Consider the following 27,336-nt stretch of genomic DNA (forward strand, 5'->3'; position numbering starts at 1 on the left):
ACTTTTTCAGACCAAAATGATCATTTTTGAGATCGATGTAAATCTGTTGAGAACTTTTCGGCGGGGGGGTGTATGGTTAATGATCTGTGCTCACCTTATAACGTCTTGATTCTTGGTGGGCTCCGGGTTAACACACTCGAGTCTTTTGATATGTCGTAAATAACATTCACTTTTGCGACAATGTTCGACTTATTTGCGGTAGAATTTTCGGGAAATCCCATCGCGTGCAGTGTATAAACACAAGTACGCATGCTCTTCACGTGTGGCTTGCAATCACTGTTCACCGACCGTACACACTGTTTGACGATACGCATTGGTAACATCGGAAAGACACGTATTCAGGCGGGATATTTTAGCGTATCGACAATGGCAAAAGTCCGAGATAAGAAAGAAGAGGATCAAGCGAGGGAGATTGATAAAGGTGCAGGAATAAAGAACTGTTTTTGATGGGCTTGGTTAGAAAGAACACTGAATGTCGAGATCGACAAGCAGACTGTCACAACGAAGCTCGGTGATCACATACGGAAAATAGACGTCCCAGGAAAAGTACTTTGCTCATTGTGTTCTGACATGATGATAAACTCCGCTAGTAGAGGGGCAAGGACTATCGAACTTCACATATACACCAAAAAACACAAAGGTAGGTCGAAAATTATTTTGCCTGTTCAGTGATTCATGATATTATTTATAATGTACATTGCACGAATCAATGCCATGGTGTATATAATATATATCTATCAAATACATGTCATATATGTGTGTATCTTTTATAAATGAGGTTAGCTTATCTAATGTAGCATGTTGTGGAGAATCATAGTATCATATCCATATTTCTGATAAAATTTTAGGTATGATACCATGTATAACTCTCCTACTTATTGCTCATTTCATGGGGGGGAATTGCTGGCATGTGCTGCGCGAGAGCGTCTGCCCAGATTTTTTAGGCCGAGATGAACTTATAGTTTTTGATTTAAAAAAATTCCAATATGTAATGCCCATTGTACATGCCTGTTCTTTAACTCAATCACCATCTTGATCTTCAAATTGACCATTTGGTATGCATTACATTACACAACATCCTGAAACCTAGTTAGTACACACAACAGTTGAAAGGGAAGTGATAAGTGATGTTGAATGTTGCCTGCTTAATATGCAAGGCCTCCTGCTACCATGATAACATCAGAAGAAAGCTGAAGAGAATTATATGACAGAACTTTTTTCTGGTTTGCACTTCATTTTAAAGGATTAGAGTATATCAGCAAAGAACATAAATTTCATATCAGACTGATATCATTTTCGACAAACTGAAACTTCTGAGGACAAACTACCAGTTACCAGCATCACTTCAGACTAGTGATAGTAGCAGTGCATCTCATATACATCAACCACTGGTGAAAAGCACAGATGGCCACACTTCCACTGTAAAGCCTCTGATATCAGTAGCTGATCGTGTGAATAATATTGTATTGTGAAAAGTATTTTAACCTTATCACGATGATGAAAAGAACTTCAGAGAAAGCAGCCCAGTCTCCATTTGGTAAGGAATTTTATACAACCCCGATTCCAAAAAAGTTAGGACAAAGTACAAATTGTAAATAAAAACGGAATGCAATGATGTGGAAGTTTCAAAATTCCATATTTTATTCAGAATGGAACATAGATGACATATCAAATGTTTAAACTGAGAAAATGTAACATTTAAAGAGAAAAATTAGGTGATTTTAAATTTCATGACAACACATCTCAAAAAAGTTGGGACAAGGCCATGTTCACCACTGTGAGACATTCCCTTTTCTCTTTATAACCATCTGTAAACATCTGGGGACTGAGGAGACAAGTTGCTCAAGTTTAGGGATAGGAATGTTAACCCATTCTTGTCTAATTTAGGATTCTAGTTGCTCAACTGTCTTAGGTCTTTTTTGTCGTATCTTCCGTTTTATGATGCGCCAAATGTTTTCTATGGGTGAAAGATCTGCACTTCAGGCTGGCCAGTTCAGTACCTGGACCCTTCTTCTACGCAGCCATGATGCTGTAATTGATGCAGTATGTGGTTTGGCATTGTCATGTTGGAAAATGCAAGGTCTTCCCTGAAAGAGACGTCGTCTGGATGGGAGCATATGTTGCTCTAGAACCTGGATATACCTTTCAGCATTGATGGTGTCTTTCCAGATGTGTAAGCTGCCCATGCCACACGCACTAATGCAACCCCATACCATCAGAGATGCAGGATTCTGAACTGAGCGCTGATAACAACTTGGGTCGTCCTTCTCCTCTTTAGTCTGAATGACACGGCGTCCCTGATTTCCATAAAGAACTTCAAATTTTGATTCGTCTGACCACAGAACAGTTTTCCACTTTGCCACAGTCCATTTTAAATGAGCCTTGGCCCAGAGAAGACGTCTGCGCTTCTGGATCATGTTTAGATACGGCTTCTTCTTTAAACTATAGACTTTTAGCTGGCAACGGCGGATGGCACGGTGAATTGTGTTCACAGATAATGTTCTCTGGAAATATTCCTGAGCCCATTTTGTGATTTCCAATACAGAAGCATGCCTGTATGTGATGCAGTGCCGTATAAGGGCCCGAAGATCACGGGCACCCAGTATGGTTTTCCGGCCTTGAGCCTTACGCACAGAGATTCTTCCAGATTCTCTGAATCTTTTGACGATATTATGCATTGTAGATGATGATATGTTCAAACTTTGCAATTTTACACTGTCGAACTCCTTTCTGATATTGCTCCACTATTTGTCGGCGGAGAATTAGGGGGATTGGTGATCCTCTTCCCATCTTTACTTCTGAGAGCCGCTGCCACTCCAAGATGCTCTTTTTATACCCAGCCATGTTAATGACCTATTGCCAATTGACCTAATGAGTTGCAATTTGGTCCTCCAGCTGTTCCTTTTTTGTACCTTTAACTTTTCCAGCCTCTTATTGCCCCGTCCCAACTTTTTTGAGATGTGTTGCTGTCATGAAATTTCAAATGAGCCAATATTTGGCATGAAATTTCAAAATGTCTCACTTTCAACATTTGATATGTTGTCTATGTTCTATTGTGAGTATCAGTTTTTGAGATTTGTAAATTATTGCATTCCGTTTTATTTACAATTTGTACTTTGTCCCAACTTTTTTGGAATCGGGGTTGTATATTTAAAAAATTATATATTCATTCATTTACACTGATATCCACATGTTAACAAAGACATGAATAGCAAAAATGCAGAAATATAATACTGTAGAGCTCTTGTATATATTAAAAGGTGCATTGATTTTTTGAAATCATCAAATGTGAATTGATTAAAAACAAGTCTCGTGTACCCTATTAATCATTTTCACCTGGTCGTCCACCAAGAAGGGGAATTTATTTCCAAATAAACTGCAACTTTTTGCTGATAAAATTTAATGGTTTTGGGGTAAAAAAAAATAGCCAAAAATCATTAGCTCCCTGGTCTCTGCCCCTGGGCCCCGCTGGGTGCCTGCGACCCCCAAACCCCCGGCTTTTTTCAGACTTTTTTAATATTTTTCACTCTCATCCCTGGAAACTAAATATAACACTCAGTATTATCATTATTAATTACACTGTTAATGAGAATAAACAGGTGATATTAAATCATGACATTCTGAATAATAACATTAATTTTACACTCCTCATCTTTAAAGTAAGAATTAAACCAAGATGAAAATCTGTTGAAGTGTGTGTCATTGTGTCTCTGCAGGTTAGAGCGGTGTGGTGTCTCAGATGAAGGCTGTGCTGCTCTGAGTTCAGCTCTGAGATCAAACCCCTCACACCTGAGATACCTGGATCTGAATAATAATAATCTGGGAGACTCAGGAGTGAAGCGTCTCTGTGCTGTACTGGAGAATCCTCACTGTAAACTGGAGACACTGTGGTAAGATCATCTCTCTGAGAGTCACATGACCTGCTCCTCAGTAAAACACATTCTCTAATAGTGAGACTGAAGCAGAGGTTTTAGGTTCATCATCAATGTCCTGAGGAGGAAGATTGTTTCTTTTCACTGCACACTGATGATTTGTCACAGAGTCTTTGGGTCAGATGGACGTATGTGAGAAGCTGCAGCACAAAACGGGACTTGATCAGACTGCAATGTGTCTGAAATCACAGTGAAATTTACTACAACACTGTAACTAATCACACAAACTGCACCTGAGACACAAACTAACTGCCCTCTGTGTGAGCTGCAGGGTTTAAAGCAGCAGTGACATGGTGGAAATGATCTCAGGAATATAGAGTTTAAAACTAAAATGAGACGTTAATGCCATAGAACTGATGCTTAAAATAGGAGCAGAAAAGAACTTCCAGTAACCTGAAAGCCATGGCAACAATCCTTTACGAGTAGTTAATGTTGAATTTTTCAAATACGTTATTTTAGTAATAATAATAATAATACATGTTAAAGTGCATATTCTGGACCATTTATTTATTTATTTATTTATTTATTTATTTTTAATGAAAGTATGTCCCTTTACACACTCATCCAGAAGGGTAATTTTGCACAAGGCCATCTGTCTACAGCAGAAAAAAATAAAATAACAAAACGCATCTGGAAAAATCCCAGTGGAGTCTGGAGCCAGGTTCGTGACGTTATCTGCAGAAGCGCCAGCAGGCTGTGCGAGCTTTGCACGGTTTCAGTGCACAGCCTGTGTAGACCAAGCGCTCCCATTTCTCTCTCATTGTCCGGTCTTTTGGGAAACGATGAGTACTAATCCCATCATGATTGGTGTTGCTACACCCTCCTACGATACATCTGTTAACCATTTTAATAATTACACGATAATGTTGAAGAAATTTGCAGAAAACCACCAGGTCGTTTTCTCATAAACAAACCAGCGCTGACGTAGGATTCAGTAGGTGGAGTCTAGAGGTCTGCGCGGGACAGAATTTTCAGTCCCGTTCCCACATTGTGCAGTCCCGCTCCCGCAAAGAATTATGATTTTCAGTCCCGCCCGCGCCTACCATATTTTGTCCCGCTCCCGCCCGCAAATCCCGCATGATGCAGACGTCCGCGTTATTTCTCACAAAAGTTCTTGTCATTGGCTTGGGGAATTAAACATGCTGAGCTTAGCTGAGCTCTCCACTGACCGATCCTTCACCTAGCGCACATAGCGAGGGTGCGCGTTGCCAGGCGGCATGCGCAGCTGAGGCTTTACAGAGATACCCAACACACCTACCAAAATCTACAGTGGATATTAAGAATATTGTACATTGCACATAGCTTATATGTCACTCCTCACAATTACATTCTAGGAAATACAAGTAGGCCTATAAGAAATTTATATAATTTAAAGACACAGTGTGACGGTGCCCCGCCCCTTACTTTGAGTGGATTTGAGCATAAATATCTACAGCTCACGTTCAGGGGTGCGTTTCCCAAAAACCAACCAAGTTAGCATTAAACCAATATGGTACGATGCAAGTTTGAACTAACTAACATCCAAAAAACGACTGTTTCCCAAAGCTGTAGTACCAACTTGGTCTGAACCAACACAGTTCAAACCACGATGTTTTCAGATGTGTTCGGATGGTCTCGTTTATTGTCGGAATTCAGAGAAACGACCCAAAGTTGGCTGACAGTGCGAACGGCATTTCACCATTAAATGACCGTTAAGCCAAATTTGGTGCATCCATAATCTTCCCCTGATGCTTGCAACTTGGTGTAGATGTTCATTTAGACTAATATAAAATTGCAATACCCCTCATTTGGAAATCACGTGTAAACAAAAGGCATCTCCATAAATTAAAGCATCATATACTAGTTTTCGCTATAAGGCTATTTGCCCTGATTAAAAATAGCTAAGCAAACTGCTGTGAGATGGCACAGATAATGTTATGTAGATCTACATGTTGTGTATTTATAGGTGGCATTGTTAGGTTTATTGTAAGTTTATTGTTTAGACTCTGACATTCTGCTGACACATTCCAAGTTGAGCGCTGCATGCGCTCATGATTGACAGCTCTCGCTTTGATTGACAGCTCTTGCTTTGCGCACTCGCACTCCCACTTCCGAGTCTGTGGCGTTATGATTCCAAGTGAGCTTCAGTAGAGGAGCTCTGCTCTTCTGCCATGATCGGAGATCTCAAACACGGAAGAGCAGAAAGGAATTGGAAACGTACGCGAGATTAGACCACATCCGCAAATTTAGGCATCTTAAAATGTTATTAATGCCAAATAAAATATCCAGCACAAATTATATATGATAGACATAAATTAATAATTTATAAATTTTATTTTAAACACATTTTTAGTTAGCGGGACTGCAGCTTATCACCTCTCCCGCCCGCTCCCGCATTGTGCACTCCCCCTCCCACCCGCGCCCGCAATGAGCTTTCAAAATTTGTCCCACGCCGCACTGCTTTGCGTCGGGACCCGCGGAACTCCCGCGGGAGTGCAGGGCTCTAGTGGAGTCCTGCACGCGATGTCACGAAAATCAATGTTTGTCGGGAAATCCAAATGCCAAGTTTTTTCAGAGGCAGACCAATTCTCCTCAAATGGCTTGATTTCAACTGAATTTTTCTGGTATTGCGCAAGGTAAAAAAATTGCAGAGAATGCAGAATGTGACAGATATTTGACCAAAGTTTAATATAAAATAGGAGAATTACATTGATCTTGCTCCTGAATTTACCCGTGATATGCACTTTAAAATAGTAAAAAATCTTCCAGTCCATCTCTGTCAGTGGTGATTTGCTTTAAGACGACACTGGAAGCCCGGCTTCCCCTCACATTTCATTAAAATGCAGCAATGAAACGTTTCCCCAAAGTGTCTATTTTATTCATCAGTTTTGGTGTCGTTCAATATCACAGTCAAGGCTTTTTTATTTGTCATTTCAACCATATACAGTTGGTACAGTACACAGTTAAAACTCAAGGTTTCTCCAGGACCATGGTGCTACATTACACATCACGTCATCCTTGAGCGACGGGCTGCTCGAGTGTGTGCAGGCTCTATGGCTAGCGCTCGGTCGAGCTGAGATCTCACTCTTTCGTCTGATGACTCGAATCACAAGTTTCCCTCTCTTCGCTGTTTTTACCAAACTGCTCGCAGCATCAAGTCCGGCAACAAACTGCGCCCTTTTCAAGACATGGTCTATGCTAACAACTTTGACATGGTATTTGTCTCAGAGACTTGGTTAAATAATAACATTTCGGACTCTGGAGTTTTGCCATGGGGCTATGATTTATATCGATGCGACAGGGACAGTTTGCGGTGTTTGGATTTGGAAGGAGGGGGAGTACTGATTGCTTGTCGCAGTTCTTTGCACTGTAAACAAGTAAAGTTGTGCGACTGCTCGGTCATTGAGTATTTGGCTATAGAGATAATCACTAATAACTGTGGAAAGGTTCTGTTAGCGGTTTTTTACAGACCCCCAAGCGCTTCCGTCGCCTGGCTTCATGATTTTATTAACATCTTGAACTCTGTCAGTTATGACAGGTTGGTTTTTGTTGGTGATTTTAACCTCCCCGAAGTGACTTGGATCGAAGGTTCTGGTTTTTGTGACTCTTCGAATTCAACCTTATTTTCATTCTGTGAACAACTCATAGACAAGAATGTGTTCCAGCTAATTGAATCTCCGACACGCAAAAACAATATTCTGGATCTATTGTTGACCACTATTGTTGAAGGTGTCTCCAACATCGATGTGACTGGCGGAGAGGGTGTCGCTTTGAAGTCGGATCACAAAGCAGTAACCTTTGATTTGCATTTCACTTCAAGAGTTCTGAATAAAAACAATAACATCAGCCAGCAATCGTTCAATCTTCAAAAAGCTGACTTTGAAGGTTTGAGAAATCACTTGTTTAATAATCCTCTGACAAGTGCTATCTCGCCGGATCAGTCAATCAAAGAAAACTGGCTTTCTTGGAAGTCTGCTCTTTTGAGTCAGGTTGAACGTTTCATTCCAAAACGGAAAATAAGGAAGTTTGTTATGCCGCCCTGGTTCGACGGAGAAGTACTTCACGCGCTCCACAAAAGGAATACCACAAGGAAAAAGGCCATTCGCAAGGACAGCTCGAGCCTGTGGGATAAATTTCGCTCGTTATGCAAAGACCTTAAATATCTAGTACGGACTAAGCATGCAACTTACATCAAAGATATCTCGGACTCGTGCTTTTCTCAGCCTAAGCGTTTTTGGAGCTACTTCAGTCGTCTATCTAAAAGTTCTTCGATACCGGAAACAGTCAACCTGAATGGGTCTTCATTCACCGAAGCTAAAGAGAAGGCAAATGCTTTCAATAATTACTTCTCGTCCGTGTTTAATGACGATTTTTCTATCCCCAACAATCTGCCTTCAACGCCTTTCACGGATTTACGTTTGGAGTCCATTATTCTATCTGAGGAAGACGTACTGTCAGCACTTAATCGCCTTGATCCATTTAAGACTCCTGGACCAGACAATATCCATCCCAAGATCTTAAAGGAGTGTGCTTGTGAGCTCATGCCTTCACTTTGTATGCTTTTCAACCAGTCACTAAGTTCTGCAAGGTTACCTTGCAAGTGGAAGAATGCTAACATCTGTCCTCTATACAAAAAAGGTGACAAAGCAGACTCTGGCAGCGGGGGCGTGGCCAAGCGTCGGTCTGTGACTGGAGGGCGGAGTCAGGGGAGGTAAGTGGCAGAATCACTGCACCTGAAGTTGATTAATGTGTTTGTGTGTCTTCCCCAGTGACCGCGCCCTATTTAAGGAGAGAGAGCGAGAGCAGAGAGAGCTCTCTCCCCAACCAGACGACTGGAGTGTGTGTGTGTGTGGGGGGGGGGGGTTAAGGCTGAAAAGCTATAATAAACGGCTTTTGTGAACTCAGTTCTGGCCTGCCATCCTTCTGTGCTCCACCCACCCATTCGAACTGCTACAGTGGTGCCGAAACCCGGGGCTTGGAGCACCGAAGCAGAACAACCCGATGGAGTCCTCCCCTTTTGCCAAGCTGGTCCACGCCCTCACCACGGCCCAGCAAAGCCAGCACCAGGCACTAGTCGCCCTCCGGAAGGAACAGGAACAGTGGTTCGAGGCCCTGGTGCTGCCTCAGCAGGAAGAGCGACAGGCGTTCCGGCACCTTCTCGCGTTGGCGGGGTCTGCCGCCGTGGGGCCGTCCCCCTTCACCCTGACGAAGATGGGCCCGCAGGACGACCCCGAGGCCTTCCTCACGCTCTTTGAGCAGGTAGCAGAGACCTCGGGGTGGCCGGTGGAACAGCACACGGCGCGCCTCTATCCCCCTGCTAATGGGAGAGGCGCAGCTGGCCGCGCTACAGCTCCCCGCCGACTGCCGGCTGGCCTACGCGGACCTTCGCCGGGCCGTCCTCCAGCATGTGGGGCGCACCCCCGAGCAACAACGGCAGCGCTTCCGCGCTTTGTGCTTGGAGGAAGTCAGCCGGCCGTTCGCGTTTGGCCAGCAACTCTGGGACGCCTGCGGACAGTGGTTGAGGGCTGACAACCGCGATGCCGAGGGGATCATCGACCAGGTGGTGTTGGAGCAGTTCATCGCACGTCTACCAGCCAGAGCTGCAAAGTGGGTCCAGTGCCACCGCCTTGCGTCGCTGGATCAGGCAATCGAGCTGGCGGAGGACCATTTGGCGGCTGTCCTGACAGCAGGACAGCAGACAACCTCTTCTCCCCATTCTCTCTCTCTCTCTCTCTCTCTCTCTCTCTCTCTCTCTCTCCCCTCCTGTGTCTCATCCTCGCCCCGTTGCCCCACCCCAGCTGGCCAGTGCCCTGCCGTTTCTCCCTTCTGTGTCTGTCCCCCCCCCCCAGGTGAGTGAGCCCCAGAGCACCAGTGCAGAGAGGAAGCCCGGGCCGGTTTGCTGGCGCTGCGGGGAGCCGGGCCACCTCCAACAGCAGTGCTCGGTAATGGAGGTGGGCGTGGTGGTTCGGATCCCCGACGCACCAGGAGCCGCCCTCGATCTGGCCAGAGTGTATCGCATACCGGTGAGTATCCAAGGGGATACACATCAGGCGTTGGTGGATTCTGGTTGTAATCAGACCTCAATCCACCAATACCTGGTGCAAGACGAGGCATTGGGAGGAGCGCAATTGGTGAAGGTGTTGTGTGTGCACAGGGATGTTCACAACTACCCTTTAGTGTCGGTCCACTTTTTTTTCGAGGGGAAAAATTTATAGTGAAGGCGGTGGTTAATCCTCGCCTTACCCACTCGATAATTTTGGGGACGGATTGGCCGGGATTTGGGGAATTAATGAGTCACCTAGTGAAGAGTGGATCCTGCCGTAGTTTAATAAGGGGAGGTCCCGGTGTCGCGTTGGCGGGAGCAGCTGTCACAGAGCCGTCTACGTCATCTCCGCGTCAGAGTGAGGAGCCGCCGGCTCCTCCTCTCTGTATTGGGGAATCCCTCGCGGATTTTCCATTAGAGCAGTCGCGAGATGAGACTCTGCGGCATGCATTTGACCAAGTGAGAGTAATCGATGGTCAAATGCTCCAGCCAAACGCCACCCCGTCCTTCCCCTACTTTGCAATTATGAAGGATAGATTATACCGAGTGACGCAGGACACTCAAACTAAAGAGCAAGTCACGCAGCTGTTGATTCTGAAGAGCCGCCGGGAATTGGTATTCCAGGCGGCTCACTTTAATCCCATGGCTGGACACTTAGGGCAGGATAAAACACTAGCCCGAATTATGGCCCGGTTCTATTGGCCAGGGATTTGCGGCGATGTCCGTAGGTGGTGTACGGTGTGCCGCGAATGCCAGTTAGTAAATCCAGCAGCCATTCCAAAAGTGCCTTTGCGCCCTCTCCCATTAATCGAGACCCCATTCGAAAGAATTGGGATGGATCTCGTTGGGCCATTAGATCGGTCAACACGAGGGTATCACTTTATTTTAGTTCTGGTGGACTATGCAACGTGATACCCGGAAGCGGTGCCTCTTTGCAATATCTTTGCAGTATTGTGGAAGCGCTCTTCCGTGTTATCTCCCGAGTTGGAATCCCGAAAGAGATTCTGACTGACCAAGGCACCTCATTTATGTCACGTACACTGAACGAACTGTATGGGTTGTTGGGTATTAAGCCGATCCACACCAGCGTGTATTACCCACAAACGGACGGTTTAGTTGAACGGTTCAATCACACCCTCAAGAATATAATTAAAAAATTCGTAAGTGAGGATGCACGTAATTGGGATAAGTGGCTCGCACCCTTGTTGTTTTCAGTGCGAGAGGTCGCCCAAGCCTCCATGGGGTTCTCCCCATTTGAATTGTTATATGGGTGTAAGCCGCGCGGCATTCTAGATGTGCTGCGGGAAAATTGGGAGGAGCGACCTTCAAGTAAAAATGAAATCCAATACATTATTGACCTGCGCGCAAAACTCCACACACTCACCCACCTAACCCAGGAGAATTTGCGGCAGGCCCAAGAATGACAAACCCGCCTGTAAAACAAGGGTACGCGCCTCAGGGAGTTTGCACCGGGAGATAAAGTACTCGTACTGTTGCCCACATCGAGCTCCAAATTGATCGCCAAGTGGCGAGGACCCTTTGAGGTCACACGGCGAGTCTGGGACATTGACTATGAGGTGAGGCGAACGGACAGGGGTGGGGCGCTACAGGTTTACCACCTCAATCTGCTCGAACTCTGGCATGAGGAGGTCCCCGTGGCGTTGGTGTCGGTGGTTCCAGAGAAGGCAGAGCTGGGGCTGGAGGTTCAAAAGGGAACATTGGCATCACGTACCTCTCCCCGACCTAACTCACGAAGGTTGCCCAGTTGCAGACCGAGTTTTCGGACGTATTCTCCCCCCTGCCCGGCCACACCAACCTCATAGAGCACCACATTGAGATGCCCCCGGGGGTGGTAGTGCGTAGCCGCCCTTACAGGCTACCCGAACACAAGAAAAAAGTGGTTCGGGAAGAACTCGAGGCCATGCTCGAAATGGGCATCGTCGAGGAGTCCCACAGTGACTGGAGCAGCCCGGTGGTCTTGGTACCCAAGGCCGACGGGTCGGTCCGGTTCTGTGTAGACTATAGGAAAGTCAACGCGGTGTCTAAATTCGACACATACCCAATGCCTCGTATTGATGAGTTGCTTGATCGACTAGGCACAGCTCGCTTTTACTCGACACTGGATTTGACAAAGGGTTATTGGCAGATCCCCGTGACTCCATTATCCCAAGAAAAAAACAGCCTTTTCCACACCATTCGGCTTACACCAGTTTGTCACACTTCCTTTTGGGCTGTTTGGGGCACCCGCTACGTTTCAGCGGCTGATGGATAGGGTCCTCCGCCCCCACACCACCTATGCGGCTGCCTACCTCGACGATATCATTATCTATAGTAATGACTGGCCGAGGCACCTCCAACATCTGAGGGCCGTCCTTAGGTCGCTGAGGCGAGCGGGTCTCACAGCCAACCCAAAGAAGTGTGCGATAGGGCAGGTGGAAGTATGGTATCTGGGCTTCCACTTGGGCAACGGGCAGGTGCGTCCCCAAATTAACAAGACCGCAGCAATTGCGGCCTGCCCGAGGCCCAAGACCAAAAAGGGGGTGAGACAGTTCCTGGGGCTGGCTGGCTATTATCGTAGGTTTATACCTAACTATTCGGACGTCACCAGCCCGCTGACTGATCTAACTAAAAGGGGGGCACCAGATCTGGTCCAGTGGACGGAACAATACCAGTGGGCTTTTTCTGAGGTAAAGGCTGCACTGTGTGGGGGGCCACTTTTACACTCCCCTGACTTTTCTCTCCCCTTTATGTTACAGACAGATGCGTCGGACAGAAGGCTGGGGGCTGTTTTGTCCCAGGAGGTGGAGGGGGAGGACCGCCCAGTGTTGCATATCAGTAGGAAGCTGTCGGTGCGTGAGGGGCGCTACAGCACCATTGAAAAGGAGTGCCTGGCGATCAAGTGGGCGGTCCTCACCCTCCGTTACTGCCTGCTGGGACGCCCTTTCACTCTCTGTTCGGACCACATGCCCCTCCAGTGGCTCCACCACCTGAAGGATGCCAACCCGCGGATCACCCGTTGGTATCTGGCACTCCAACCCTTCAACTTCAAGGTGATCCACAGGCCGGGGGTGCAGATGGCCGTGGCAGACTTCCTCTCCCGTCGGGGGGGGGTCGGCTGCAGGCCAGACAGCCACCCGGCCTGAGTCAGGCGGTGGGGGTATGTGGCAGCAGGGGTGTGGCCAAGCGTCGGTCTGTGACCGGAGGGCGGAGTCAGGGAAGAGAAGTGGCAGAATCACTGCACCTGAGGTTGATTAATGTGTTTGTGTGTCTTCCCCAGTGACCGTGCCCTATTTAAGGAGAGAGAGCGAGAGCAGAGAGAGCTCTCTCCCCAACCAGACGACTGGAGTGTGTGTGTGTGTGTGTATATGTGTGTAGTTAAGGCTGAAAAGCTATAATAAACGGGTTTTGTGAACTCAGTTCTGGCCTGCCATCCTTCTATGCTCCACCCAACCATCCGAACTACTACACAGACATTTCAAACTATAGGCAGATCTCCCTTTTGCCCATCATTAGTAAGCTCTGTGAACACTGCGTTTTATGCAAATTGGTCCCAGAGCTTATTGATCTGCTATTTTTGCTGCAACATGGTTTTATTGAAGGAAGATCTTGTGTAACACAGCTTCTTGGGGTCTTGCATGAATTACGGACAGCGCTGGATGCTGGACAGGAAATCGATCTGCTCTATCTCGATTTCAGTAAAGCGTTCGACTCAGTCCCTCATGGTCGCCTTCTTTACAAACTTTCCCTGTTTGGTATTACGGGCTCTCTACATAGCTGGTTTGCGGACTACCTTGGTTGCAGAACTCAGTGTGTTCTCTTGGACGGGGCTTTTTCACCATGGGCGAGAGTTACCTCTGGGGTTCCTCAAGGCAGCCTGCTAGCACCATTCTTGTTTCTTCTTTATATAAATGATCTCTCTGAAGTGATAAGCACCAACACCAAAATGGCTCTCTACGCTGATGATGCCAAGTGCTATAGGGTTGTAAGGACGGCTAACGACTGTGAATTGTTGCAGCATGACCTGTGTTCTATGTTTAAATGGACCGAGCTCTGGGGGCTCTCATTTAATGTAGATAAGTGCGAATGTCGTCTCAGAATTTCAAGAAAACGCAAAAGTAACATTCCGTCTATTGCGGCCAGTCCCTATACCCTGGGAGGTCACATCTTGTCAGTTGTGCCTTCCCAGAAGGATCTTGGGGTCACAATCTCATGCAAGCTTACTTGGAGCTTGCACATTTCCATCATTGTCGCAAAGGCTAATCGCAAGTGCAGTTTTTTGCGTCGTCATTTGTAATAGCTTCATAGAGGCTGACCGCAAGAAACTACTTTACCTGTGTTTTGTGCCTAGTAATCTTGGCTATGCTAGCGAAGTCTGGGCGCCCCAGTCATCTATTACTGATCTTAAGTTACTGGAGAGCGTCCGGAGGCGCGCAACCCGCTTCATCCTGGGGTGCCATCCCCACCATCAATTAAGGCTGGATTATAAAACCCGCTTACTCAAGTTGAATATGCTGCCAATTTCTTACTGGTTAGAATATAGAGATCTTTGTTATTTCTTTAAATGTCTAAACAAGCTAGTGAGCTTTCACAATAATAACCATTTTCTCTTATCAAGCGGCCGAACCAGAAGTGCATCTACAAATTTAAATCTCAAGCCTATGCGTTTTTGCACCTCACTGTTTAGAGACTCCTATTTTAACGGAATTGTACCAATTTGGAATAATCTCCCTCTCCCAATTAGACAATCTGGAAGCTACTTTCTTTTTAAAGACCGTGTTAGAATTCACTATCTTGAAAAATTAAAATGTTTTTGACCCCCAGCACGTATGCTCCTGGAAAACCGTTTGCCCATACTGCAGATCAACACATAGAATGAACTGCTGCACGTAAGTTGCGCTGTTTTGTTGTATTTTTTGTAGTGTAATATAATGTTTTTTTTTTTTCTTCGTGTTTTGTAAATGGGGCTTACTTTATGGGACCTCGAGTCCGTTAGTTCGCCCCTCATCTGCGCGCATATTTAAGTTTTGTTAGTTTTTTTTATTGTATGTCTCTGTCTCTTGTTTTTATTATTGTATTGTGTAAAGTGAGTAGATGAAATCCAATAAAAAAATAAATAAAAAATCATAGGTCTACAAATACAACAAAGTGCAAGAGTGCAACACTGCAGGCAATAAACTACACAAACAACATAAAGTGCGGAGTTGAGTGTGCATAATGAGGTCGTCTATGAGAAGGGAATAAATAAATGTAAACCTTGTGTGTGAGAGACATTGTAAAGCAATAGTGCATTATTGTTGACTGTGTAAAGAGTGTAGTGTGAGTGGTGTGTTCAACAGTCCGTGAGAATCAGACCAGTTCCTCAGAGTTGAGAAGTCTGATGGCATGAGGAATTGAGGTAGTATATGAAAAGGGAAAAAAATAAATGTGAACCGTGTGTGAGAGAGACATTGCAGACATTATTTTAGTGAATCAAAAAAATCTCAGCGTTTTACTGGATAACGCGTTTTTCGTTTGTCCCACCTGGACGCACGGCTTCTCCTTATTAGGATCGGTAGATCTCTCAAAGGGGCGGAACCTTGTAACCAACTACCAGTCAGTAAATCGGGAAAGAACATGACTGACATCTCAAACTTGAGCATATCGGAGCCTGCAGTGGTGGAATAATTTGTAAATATTGCAAATAAGTTGAAAGTATAAAGTTGTTTGATTATTTGCATTAATGTCTGAAATTTATTTATGATTCTAACTAGTGAACTGTCACTTCCTTATTCAGCGAGCAGCTTAACTACTTCCATTGCACAAAATGGCAAAAAAAAGGCCAAATCCATGGACGCACGCACAGAGAGAGAGAGAGCAGATTCAGTGCTGTTGCTCCTCTGCCTAAGATTGAGGCATCCTGCAAAAGTCACACTGACAGCCCGGCATGTAATACTGAAGGAGGTGAAAGAGAAAGCAGAGGAGAGCAGAACAGCTGCAGAAATCTCTCGAACTCACGAAAGTCTCTGTTCATGTGTCCACTGTCAGAAACAACACTGAACAATCAAACTGTTATAAATTACAAAGAAAGTCTGTTTACAAAACCAATGAAAATCATTTCCATCCAACACTAATCATGTATTCCCATCTCTCTCCCTCTCACACACACACACACACACACACACACACACACACACACACACACACACACATATCTTGATGTTCATAAACTGAGGCAGTGAAGTGTGTCATTGTGTCTCTGCAGGTTGGAGCGGTGTGGTGTCTCAGATAAAGGCTGTGCTGCTCTCGCTTCAGCTCTGAGATCAAACCCCTCACACCTGAGAGTACTGGGTCTGTCTGGGAATAAAATCAGAGACTCAGGAAAGGAGCTGCTCTCTGCTCTTAAGGATGATGAACGTTACAAACTACAGACACTCAGGTAAGTGATAACCTTTTGAGGCAGATGTTGGAAAAAAAAAGAATAATAATTTTAAGATCATTATCATTTTTCTTTAATTTCAGTAAATATCACATGACCAGGCCATGAAATGAAAGCAGTTTTAGAAATTTTAACTCTGTTCCACTGTTTCTCAACCACTGCAGCCCATTAGTGGGCTGCAAAGCACCATCTCGTAGCCTGCTACTCCCCCCCAAATTGAAGTTAAATTTTTTTTCTCATAGTAAGGTAAAATTACTGGGTTGCATCCGACGTCACATCCGCCTCATTAAGCTACGGTCGCACTACAGCTCGCGATGCTTTGCAGTGGGTTATCGATGAAAATGAGGCATTTTGGTGGCAATGCATGGTGATGTACACATGAGCTAAAAGTTGTGGTCACACAGCAGGCAAACACTTGACTGTCGTGCCTTTGCACGCTTGAGTCTGACACAGCTCGAGCGGCCGTGTGTGCTCATGGAGTGTGTTGTGCGCGCATTTGGGACCCAGTCGTTATGGGAAACACCTGACACCTGATTTGAGCGCAATCAGCACACGCAGATACGGACACTGTTTTCACAGAGACTTTGCAAAGTATTGTCATTATCACTGTTACATCTGTTTCTAGCCATGTTTATAACGCTGTTTAAATACTCTGCTTTCTGTTTTGCTTTTGTTCAAAAAAAAAAAAAACCCACTTGGAAGACACTCTGGACACTTACAGTAATACATTTATGCCTGAAGACTACAGCTGACTTGCTAACTTTAGGACTGCAGTTATCATGAACCGTTTATAACTTCAACAAAACCGACTTCATGTTAAATCTATAATGAATTTCCTGGTTACACAGTTATACTTTGTGACTCTGTAGGACACAGTTATAGAAGCGAGTTATTTATAATCATGCTATCTGTTATCACCCAGATGAGGATGGGTTCCCTTTTGAGTCGGGTTCCTCTCAAGGTTTCTTCATGTCGTCTGAGGGAGTTATTTTCTTGCCACAGGCTTGATTATTGGGGATAAATTAGGGTTAAAATTAGCTCATGTTTAAAGTCTTTAATTCTCTGTAAAGCTGCTTTGTGACAGTGTCGACTGTTAAAAGCGCAATACAAATAAACTTGGCTTAAATATCACGCCTGCTAATATATAATGCATTCTTCCTGCATTTAGATCCGTCTACTGCCGTCTATCTTGTAGTGTCCTGATCCCCAGATCTTTAACTCAGCCACATATATAAAGTTGTACACGTCCATGCTCTTCCAGGTTCTCATCTGTGTGTGCGTGTAGAACGATGTCTGCAGCATCAGGTAGTTTGAGATGTCGGCGAACTCAACGGATGAATAATTTTCCAACTCGTAGGAAAAATCCTTCTTTGTTAGCGTGTAAGGGTCTATCCCATTGAGTGGGTTCTATATCCACTTCTTTTGAGTGTACTTCTCGGTCTTAATAACTTGTTTGTTTGTTGTATGCGAACATGGCAATAAGTTCTTGTGTTAAAAGACCAGACTCCACTTTTGGATCATTAATCCCTTTTGACTGAGAATGTCCTGCATGGTTTTATGTTCACTTCTGGCACATTCATACAGTTTTAAATACAATACCTACAATTAAAAACAGTTTGCTTTTATTGTATTTATTTAATTCCTGGGCTCCAATCTGTAACAGGGAGTGATATCGCATCCCATTAATACACTTTACAATAGATTATTAGATTCTGATAGAATAGATGAGCCAAAATAATTGGGGATCTTTTTTAATGGACCCCGACTCGTTACAAGTATGACTAGGTGGGCCTTAAAGTAGAAAAGGTTGAGAACCCCTGCTCTATTCTATTTAATCCGACTTTTTCCTCCCAGGTGTCTTTTGTTGTTCAGTAAAATTGATTTAAAATTCATCTGAAAGCAGAAGATGGAGTCAGTCAGTCTCCAAAATGTGCCGTCTGAGTGCATGAGAGTGATTGTAAATGAACACCTCGTCTCCTTGTGACACCCTGCTGTCTCTGACTTCATCCTGCTGCTTTTGTCTGAATAAGATGATCTCGGCTTTTCCCTGTTTCTGATCAGCAGCACACTTTCTTCTCAACTCTCCTCAAAACTCAGTAAAATGATCATCTTTAATGCCACACTGCCACAAATATGTGATTTAAGGAGCCACTTTACTCACTCTGACACTCCTTCCTGCTCTCCACCTCCACACCGTGTCTTCTGTCGTTCCTGTAAAATTCACCTCGGCTTCTTCTTAAAGTCTGCACTTAAATCTACATGTAGAACAAGAGATCAAACCCACCGCAGTGTTAGTTACTGTTTAAAAAGCTCCAAAGCCTGTGATTGGATAAGAGCAGTGATGTGATGGGAAACATCTGCTCACTTTCCTGCTAGATCTTGTGGAAGTTCTTGTTTGTTGGAGCTAAATATTCGAACTCAAATCTTATAGAAGACTGAATTAAATTTTTTTTTTCCCCAGGTTGTGGTGAACATCTGTGTGTGAGATGAAGACTCTGGTGTTCCTGCATTTCCATATTGGGGAACAGACAACACATTCATAAACACGTCAGTCATTTAGTTCTAACACGTTGGTGGGATTCTCACCTGACAGGATCGGCATTTGGGGAGTTAATCTGAGGAAGCCCCGAGGAGACTCACTACAAGGCACATTTATCACTTTGTCTTTTGGAATTTAATATACTCACTGATCACTTTATTAGGAACACCTGTATAAATTGTATATTTATTAACTCTTAAATTGTGTAAATTTAACATAATATGTCAAGATTAAAAGTGAAGTGCTAAAATATTCTTGCACGCATGTTAGGCTAAATATAATGTTCCTAAATGTTAATAGTTACCGGAAATTAAATCTATACTGAGGCGATCTGTGACTTCATTACAGAACCCCGACTCTAAAGCTATCCAAAACCCTCCCTCTCTCCGAGGTTCAGATGTCACGCTCTGAGTACAGATTACATCAGAGAATCCGAGATTGTGACGTCACGTACTCGCCACACGACTTACTGAAGCTAAGACCAGGTGGCTGTATATCGCTTCTAAACTGTTGTAAACAACCCTAAAGATGACAGAGTGTCAAGTGTTTGGGTGTAGCAATAAATCCAATCAGGGCGGTAATTTCACCAGGGCCACAGCCCTCCTGCCCTCTCAATTTGGCCTCGTGCCCTTGGAAAAAAGTATCTGCCGTAAGGCCACAGTGGCCTTGATGCCCTGCGGTTTTGCGCTTTTGTAGTCTGCCTCGTGACTGCCAATAGGCTTTAACATCACCTGCGTCTATTGAGAAAAAAATACGTCTTTTGATGACATTCTGGATTCTTATTGGGCAACTCATCAGTGGTAGCTCGGACTCGAGCCTGGCATGAACTGCTCAGACGTGCTATAATGACACCAATCTATCACCAGCCAACCAGGAGACTTAATCAAATGCATCCCTCGCCCACTTGTGTCCACGTCTGAGACGTTGAATTTTTACAGAAGGAGGGAAGAAGTTGACTGAGGTAAGACTGTGTGATAAATTAATGAATGAATAAGAGAGGAATTTCAACATATAGGGCTTAAGTTTGTTACCGTTAAATAAGCATTGCTTGTACAGTAACGTTATGTCGTTACAACGCTGACTCACTTTTAACGTGCCGAGTACCGACTATAGCCGCTAACAAATGCTAATTAGCTTGCTGTCAAGTTTTTCCTTTGTCGAGCTTTAAGCGTAAGGTCATGGATGTTCCTACTGCTTGTTCCTGCCGTAATATGATACGTGATTTGTGCTGTTGTCTGTTCATAGCCACTTTTTTAATCTATGCAGTTAGCATTGTTTTGTTACTAGTATTGTACGTTTCTTTTTGCTGTTTTAACCGAAGTGTAACTGCTGCCATCTTGACGAGATCACCATCGCAAGAGATTTTATCTCATTGTTTTTGGCGTCATTACAACATTTAACATTTACTTTTATTCATTTACCCCCAGTAATAATTATGCCAAGCAAGCACAGACTTGTTTTGAGCCGATCACAACAGGGCAGCACTGTGGCCTGAAGCAAAACATGATAGTTTAAGTTTGTTTAAATTACAAAAATGAGTAACCCAATGACTGTCTCATATACTCTTCATATACTCATACTGTTTAAGTAATACAATAAAACTAATCTTTAAAAGTGGTATTTACTCAAACTGTTTGCAGAGAATGAACTTTGGGGTTAACAGTGTAATAGTGTTGCAGTGTTCTGCAAATTTGCAATTTAATATTTCAGATCTTGAGACATGAAAGTGCTATTTTAAAAAATAAAAGGTCAGAAATGTTTTCTTTGTCGTCTATTTAGTTCATTTTATTTCCTCAATAATTTTCCTTGATTGAGAAATCGGTCTGGGCTCTTATGGGTTAATCAGTAGCCTGCATGCTAGCATATGTTCCATTTACAGTCAAACATTTTGATGGACTCCAGGCTCAATTTTGATTAATCAAAAATCTGCGTAGTAGTACAGTCTGAAGATGCTCTTGCACATTCGGTGTCAATTGAACAAAAATTATGGGAGGATATAGGTTTAATAAGTTTTACAATTTTTGAAGTGAGTGATGGATTGATAAGTTTTCATGTGTTCAATATTTTCTTATCTTCAGATATAATAGTGTAGGAGATGTTTCTTTATCTGCTTGATAGTTTCGACTGAGACTCCAATCTTCCTCAGAAGAGTCATTGGTCCTTAAATTAAATTCATTATAGATGTGAACTTAAAATCATTGTTTTATTTTATGGCCTTGGTGCCCTGGCTTTTGGCCTTTGTGCCCTCAAAAAATTGACAGCACGAAAGGCCAACTGGCCTTGCCCCTAAAATGATGAAATTCCAGGCCTGAATCCAATCGTATTTTTATGTGATATATGCTTTTGTTTGTTTTTATTCACTGAGAAAAAAAGATTTATTTTAATTTTTTTTTTAAGATGACAAGAATTGTGTTGCTATGACAGCAGCCATTGTTTAATAGTATCTGTGTCAGTACCACGTATGCGTTATCTTGCCAAGTGAGATTTAAATGTCATAAAAATGAAGTCCGTTGATTTGATTCACAGATTTTGTTGCCAGTAGAAGTCACACGGTTACAGAAAATTTGATTGGGTTTTTAGAATTAAAAGCTTTTGTCACATATACATTACAGCACAGTGAAGTTCTTTCTCTGTATTTAACCCTGCTGAAGCAGTGAACACACGCACGTGCGCACACCGAGAGTAGTGGCACCCAGGGATTTTTTTTTTTTAAGAATTAGAAGTCGTTATTTGATGGCTCTGTATTATGAAGGCAAACGACATACTTGTGATCCAGTTACATCATGGCCGGATATCCGGTTTCAGTGCAAATGGTTGCATTCAGGTAAACCTATTTTTACCAGCATCATAACTTTTTAAAATTGCTAAATTGTTTGATCAAGTTTTATTTTTAACTTGAACGTCTGGTGGGGCACATCAGGGCACTTGCTGTGATCGGCACATGGCATTTATTTTTGGGATTTGTTTGTCTTTCAGTATTACATGGGATCAGAATTGTATTTCAAAGTAAGCAGTGATGATGATCGCAGCGACAACGACATTGTTAAAGATGATGGTGAAGATAATAGACGAGAAGAAGAAACCTTTGTCACATGCACACTTCAAGCACAGTGAAATTCATCCTCTGCATTTAACCCATCTGAAGCAGTGAAAACACACGCGCACACACCCAGAGCAGTGGGCAGCCACACTACAGCGCCCGGGGAGCAGTCAGGGCTGTTGGGTACCTTGCTCAAGGGCACTTCAGCTCAAGGCCGCCCCACATTAACCTAACCTTAATAATAACAAGGATGACGATGACTGTTGTGAGAACCAGTAATGATCAGATGATTCTGAGGATTCAAAACCACTTTGAGGTATGCATCAAGTTGCATAAAACCACGTGACCGATGATAAACAAGGCCTCACAGAACAAGTGTGATGCTATTGGTTCATCTCAGTTGTCGAGTTCTAGATATCCGGAAGTGACGTGCCATGATTCGGGCTTGTTAAAGTGCATATCATGGGTAAATTCAGGAGCAAGTCCAATGTAATTCTCCTATTTTATATTAAACTTTGGTCAAGTATCTGTCACATCTCGCACAATTTTTTTTACCTTGCGCAATGCCAGAAAAATTCAGTTGAAATCAAGCCATTTGAGGTGAATTGGTCCACCTCTGAAAAAACTTGGCATTTGGATTTCCCGGCAAACATTGATTTTCGTGACGTCGCATGTGGGACGCCTCCTTTTGAATCCTACGTCAGCGCTGGTTTGTTTGAGAAAACAACCTGGTGGTTTTCTGCAAGTTTCTTCGTTATCACGCAATTATTAATATGGTTAACAGATGTATCTTGGGAGGGTGTAGCAACACCGATCTTGATGGGATTAGTACTCATCGTTTTCCAAAAGACCGGACAATGAGAGAGAAATGGGAGCGCTTGGTCTACACAGGCTGTGCACTGAAACCATGCAAAGCTCGCACAGCCTGCTGGCGCTTCCGCAGGTGAAGTCACGAATCTGGCTCCAGACTCCATTGGGATTTTTCCAGACGCATTTTATTTTATTTTTTTCTGCTGTAGACAGATGGCCTTGGGCAAAATTACCCTTCTGGATGAGTGTGTAAAAGGACATACTTTCATATTTAAAAAAACCCAAAATTGGACCAGGATATGCACTTTAAACTGCAACATTTTTTTTTTATTCTACAACTATCAAACTGGATGTAAGATCAACTAAATATAATAAATCTGCATTTAAATGGCTCCCTTTTTAGGCAGTGCCTAAATATATACATTATCTCCTTGCTTTGAGATGTTTGTGTACCCCAGCCTCTTCTGGTCCCTGCAAATGTGCTTGTTTTTTCAAAGGTGGGTGAAATTGTTTTTTTTTTTTTTTTTAAATTGTAGAGAAAATTCTGTTCTTTAATAAAAATCAGTAAGATTTTTCAGTCCAGTCCCACAAGGACACAAATCCCACATAATTATAAGTCCCATATAATGATCAGTCCCAGAGGCTCTTCTGTCCAGATTCACAAGCACTTTGCTTCCTACTACTCACTAAACACAACTGTGGTTGCAGTAATACCATTATTATCCAATCCAATCCAGCTTTATTAATAAAGCACTTTAAAAACAACCAGGAGGTACCAAAGTGCTGTACATGATACAATGGTAAATACAAGATAAATTAAAAGACATAAAACATCAATAAAAAGATATATAATAAAACAAAACAATAAAATAAAAAAGATAAATAAAATAAAATCAACATCTTACAGGGTGTCAAAGGCCATGGAAAAGAGATGGGTCTTAAGAAGGGATTTAAAAACAGACAAGGAAGATGCTTGTCTAACGTGCAGAGGCAGATCATTCCACAATTTAGGGGCTGCCACAGCGAAAACACGGTCCCCTCTGAGCTTGCGCTTAGTTTTTGGCACCCTCAGGAGCAGCTGATCAGCTGACCTGAGAGAGCAGCAATTCAGAGAGGTAGGGAGGGGCGAGACCATTGAGAGATTTGAAAGCAAATAAAAGAATTTTAAAACTAGAAAAGCACTCGGAGCGTAGACCTCCGCCAAACAGCTCATCTCGCAATGATAAAGAATCCTTTAAAAAAATCCTGGATCCAGAAGGTGATCCGGATCACCGCCAAAATTTAATGGATTGTTACTTGTGCCCAGTCACACCTCTGGAAAAAATTTCAGAGCAATCTGTTCATAACTTTTTCCGTAATGTTGCTAACAGACAAACAAACAAGCAAACAAACCAACGCTACCAAAAACATAACCTCCTTGGTGGAGGTAATGAATCCTAAAATGTATAGGCAACCAGTGGAGTGAGGCTAAAATGGGGGAAATGTGGTCATGTTTGCATGTGCCAATTAAAAGACGTGCAGCAGCATTTTGTACCATCTGAAGACGGTTAATGGAGGACCCACTAACCCCCACATAAAGTGCATTGCAGTAATCCAGCCATGTGGTGACAAAGGCATGGATTACTGTCTCAAAGTGCTGCTTTGAAAGAATTGGCTTTATTTTGGCGAGCTGCCTCAGTTGATAAAAACGACTTCACAACTGTCTTGATCCGATTGTCAAGTCTGAGGTCAGAGTCCACCTTAACTCCCAAGTTAGTAATGTTGGATTTTAGGTATTGAGCCAAGGAACTTAGATCTAGACAGAGGGTCTCGGAGCTGCCACCAAAAACAATCACTTCTGTCTTCTTTTTGTTAACATTTAAAAAAAATTTAGAGCCATCTAGGCCTTTATGTCATCAAGACATTCAAGTAAGGGTCTTACAGAGAATGCTTGATTCTTTTTAAGAGGCATATAGACCTGAGTGTCATCCGCATAACAATGAAATACCATGCTTCCTAAGTACAGAACCAAGCAGGAGCAGGTACAAAGAGAAGAGGGCCTAAGACTGAGCCCTGCGGGACACCACATGACGGAGGAGGATACAGAGTCACCAAGGCTCACACAGAAAGTTCGATCTGCCAAGTACGACCTGAACCACTCCAGTGCTATGCCAGTGATGCCAGGGCCGGCTCTAGGTCTTTGGCTGCCCTAGGCGAGATTGAGTTTTGGCGCCCCCCAGAAAAAAAACCCTCTAATAACATCTAAATAACACTTTAATCTAATCACTCTATTCTATTACTATTAAACAATGTACGGTGCATGGACAATAAACAAGTCATTTTTATCTTTTTCATTATTGTTATCATTATTAACAAAGTGTCACAAAGTAAAATGACCACACAAATTCAATACATATCTCCATATAATGGGCAAAAACTCTTCCGCACCCTGTTCAAAGTGTAGTGCATGGACAATAAACAAGAAATTTTTAGTTTCTTTTTTGCTATTAAAAGTTAAGTCATCTCTGAAGAATTAACAAATTAAATGAATAAAAAATTCTACAGTTCTAAATTGTGCAAACTTAAGCACCCTGTTAGGACATCAATGGGCTATATTTTCAAACAAAAGTGCTATTATTGGTACTTTGTTATTGAAGTCTATTGCTGTTTGCATCTAGTTAGCTAGGCAGACATTGATTCAGGCGTCTAAAATATTAATTTGCCACTATAATGGTTGATATGAGAGATTAGATCAGACTTACCTCTATACTTGGCTCTATTTGTTTCTTCCTGTAGCCTTCGTTTGCGCCCTTGCGCACCCGAGAGTTTGGATTTCTTCATTTAAGCACTTGTAGTCTGGGCTACTTTTTGCAGTGGATAGCCATTCTCATTCCCCGATGAACACCGCTCCCCCCGCCCCCCTTATAACCTATCATTGTGCATTTTTAGTAGGCATAAGGAAATCACCGACCACTACTGCGTAGGCTACACTTGTTTTTCAACCTTTTTGAGCCAGGGCGCACTTTTTTCAAAGAAAAAATCTCAAGGCACATCACCAATAGAAAATGTTGACTGAAACTAAAACGCTGTTGCCAATATTTACAATATACAGTCATTCCATAATTTTCCACGGTACACTTGGTGATCTCTCACGGCACACTAGTGTTCTGCGGTACTAGAGTTCGGCAGCACAGTGGTTGAAAACACTGTACACCACTGATGCACTTGGTAACATCTCCATTCAATAACTCCATCCCTCCTTTTTGGTGGGGTTTTGGTCGCCCTTGGCGCCCCTGGGCACACTTTGCGCTCTAGGCAATTGCCTAGGTCGCCTATAGCAATCGCCGGCTATGATTACATGGCCAAAACAGAGAATAGCCGCGGATGCGCACTTGCGCGCCCGAAGACACACTATAGACAGGGCGAACCACTGTTGAGCGCTTATTGTTTCATGATTAACAACCACCACCCCACCCCGCTTTTTTTGACAAATCGCACCCTGACTACATGCTTTGCTGTACAATTAAATTAGGCTAAGACATTATAATGCTGACTCGTTTTCAGAATAGTGGAAGTCATAATTTTTCTCCCCCCGTTTCTGCGCCCCTGGATGGACGCAGCGCCCTTAGCATTTGCCTATATTGCCTATGCCACGGGCCGGCTCTGACTGACGCCCACCCACTGCGCCAAACGTGAAATTAAAATGTCATGGTCTACAGTGTCAAATGCAGCAGTTAGGTCTAAAAGTACAAGAACAGCACATTCACCAGAATCACAAGTTAAAAGAATATCATTAAAAACTCTTAAAAGAGCCGATTCTGTGCTGTGCAGTGATTTAAAACCAGATTGGAAAACCTCAAGAATATTGTGCTCCTCCAGAAAGGACATTAATTGATTGTAGACTGTCTTTTCGAGGAGTTTTGAAAGGAAGGGCAGTTTGGAAATAGGCCTATAATTAGCCAAAACTGCAGAATCTAAACCTATTGTTCTAATTAAAGGTTGCACTACTGCATGTTTAAAGTTTTTAGGGACTACACCTGAGGACAAACTGCTGTTAATAACTGCAAGCACGGATGGACCCACAGTAGGAAAAACCTCTTTAAATAGTCGAGAAGGGACAGCATCATTGAGCCTGAGGGCTTTAAATGACCAACAGTGTCCTGTAAATCTGACAGAGTCACAGACTCAAACCTATCAAAGACAGCTGAGCAGGGGACAGAGACTGAAGGGTCATATGCAGAAGGTGAGATTAGAGCCCTAGTGCCAGCAACCTTGTCAATAAAAAAAGTGAAGAAAGTCTTCACAAACAGCAGGCGAAGCCTCAATACCGACGGTCTGCGGAGCATTAAGAACGGAGTCGATAGTCTTAAAGAGAACACGAGGCTTATGACAGCTTGACAGAATAATCTCAGAGAAATGTTTAGTTTTAGCAGCTTTCACAGTTATCTGATAGTTACGCCAGCACACTCTTAACATTTGAAAAGACACTTGCAGTTTGTCTCTCTTCCACTTGCGCTCAGCTCTACGGCACTGGCGTCTGACAGCACGGGTCGTGTCGTCATAGTTAATAGAGGGGAGTGGTTAGGAAAGCTGGCAAAC

The 27,336-nt window shown here is 43.4% G+C and overlaps 1 protein-coding gene across 25 annotated transcripts in view; it reads left to right on the forward strand.

Moving 5' to 3' along the window:
- LOC132870726 (protein NLRC5-like) overlaps positions 1-27,336 on the forward strand; it is a 930,547-nt gene that overhangs the window by 366,425 nt on the left and 536,786 nt on the right. For all 25 annotated transcript variants that reach the window (XM_060904521.1, XM_060904530.1, XM_060904519.1 and 22 more), the window contains 2 exons: positions 3,717-3,890; positions 16,196-16,369. In XM_060904521.1, the coding sequence (XP_060760504.1) occupies positions 3,717-3,890; positions 16,196-16,369 (348 nt within the window). The remainder of the gene's footprint in view (positions 1-3,716; positions 3,891-16,195; positions 16,370-27,336) is intronic.

The sequence above is a fragment of the Neoarius graeffei genome, chromosome 22 (assembly GCF_027579695.1).
Source record: "Neoarius graeffei isolate fNeoGra1 chromosome 22, fNeoGra1.pri, whole genome shotgun sequence".
Lineage (NCBI taxonomy): Eukaryota > Metazoa > Chordata > Actinopteri > Siluriformes > Ariidae > Neoarius > Neoarius graeffei.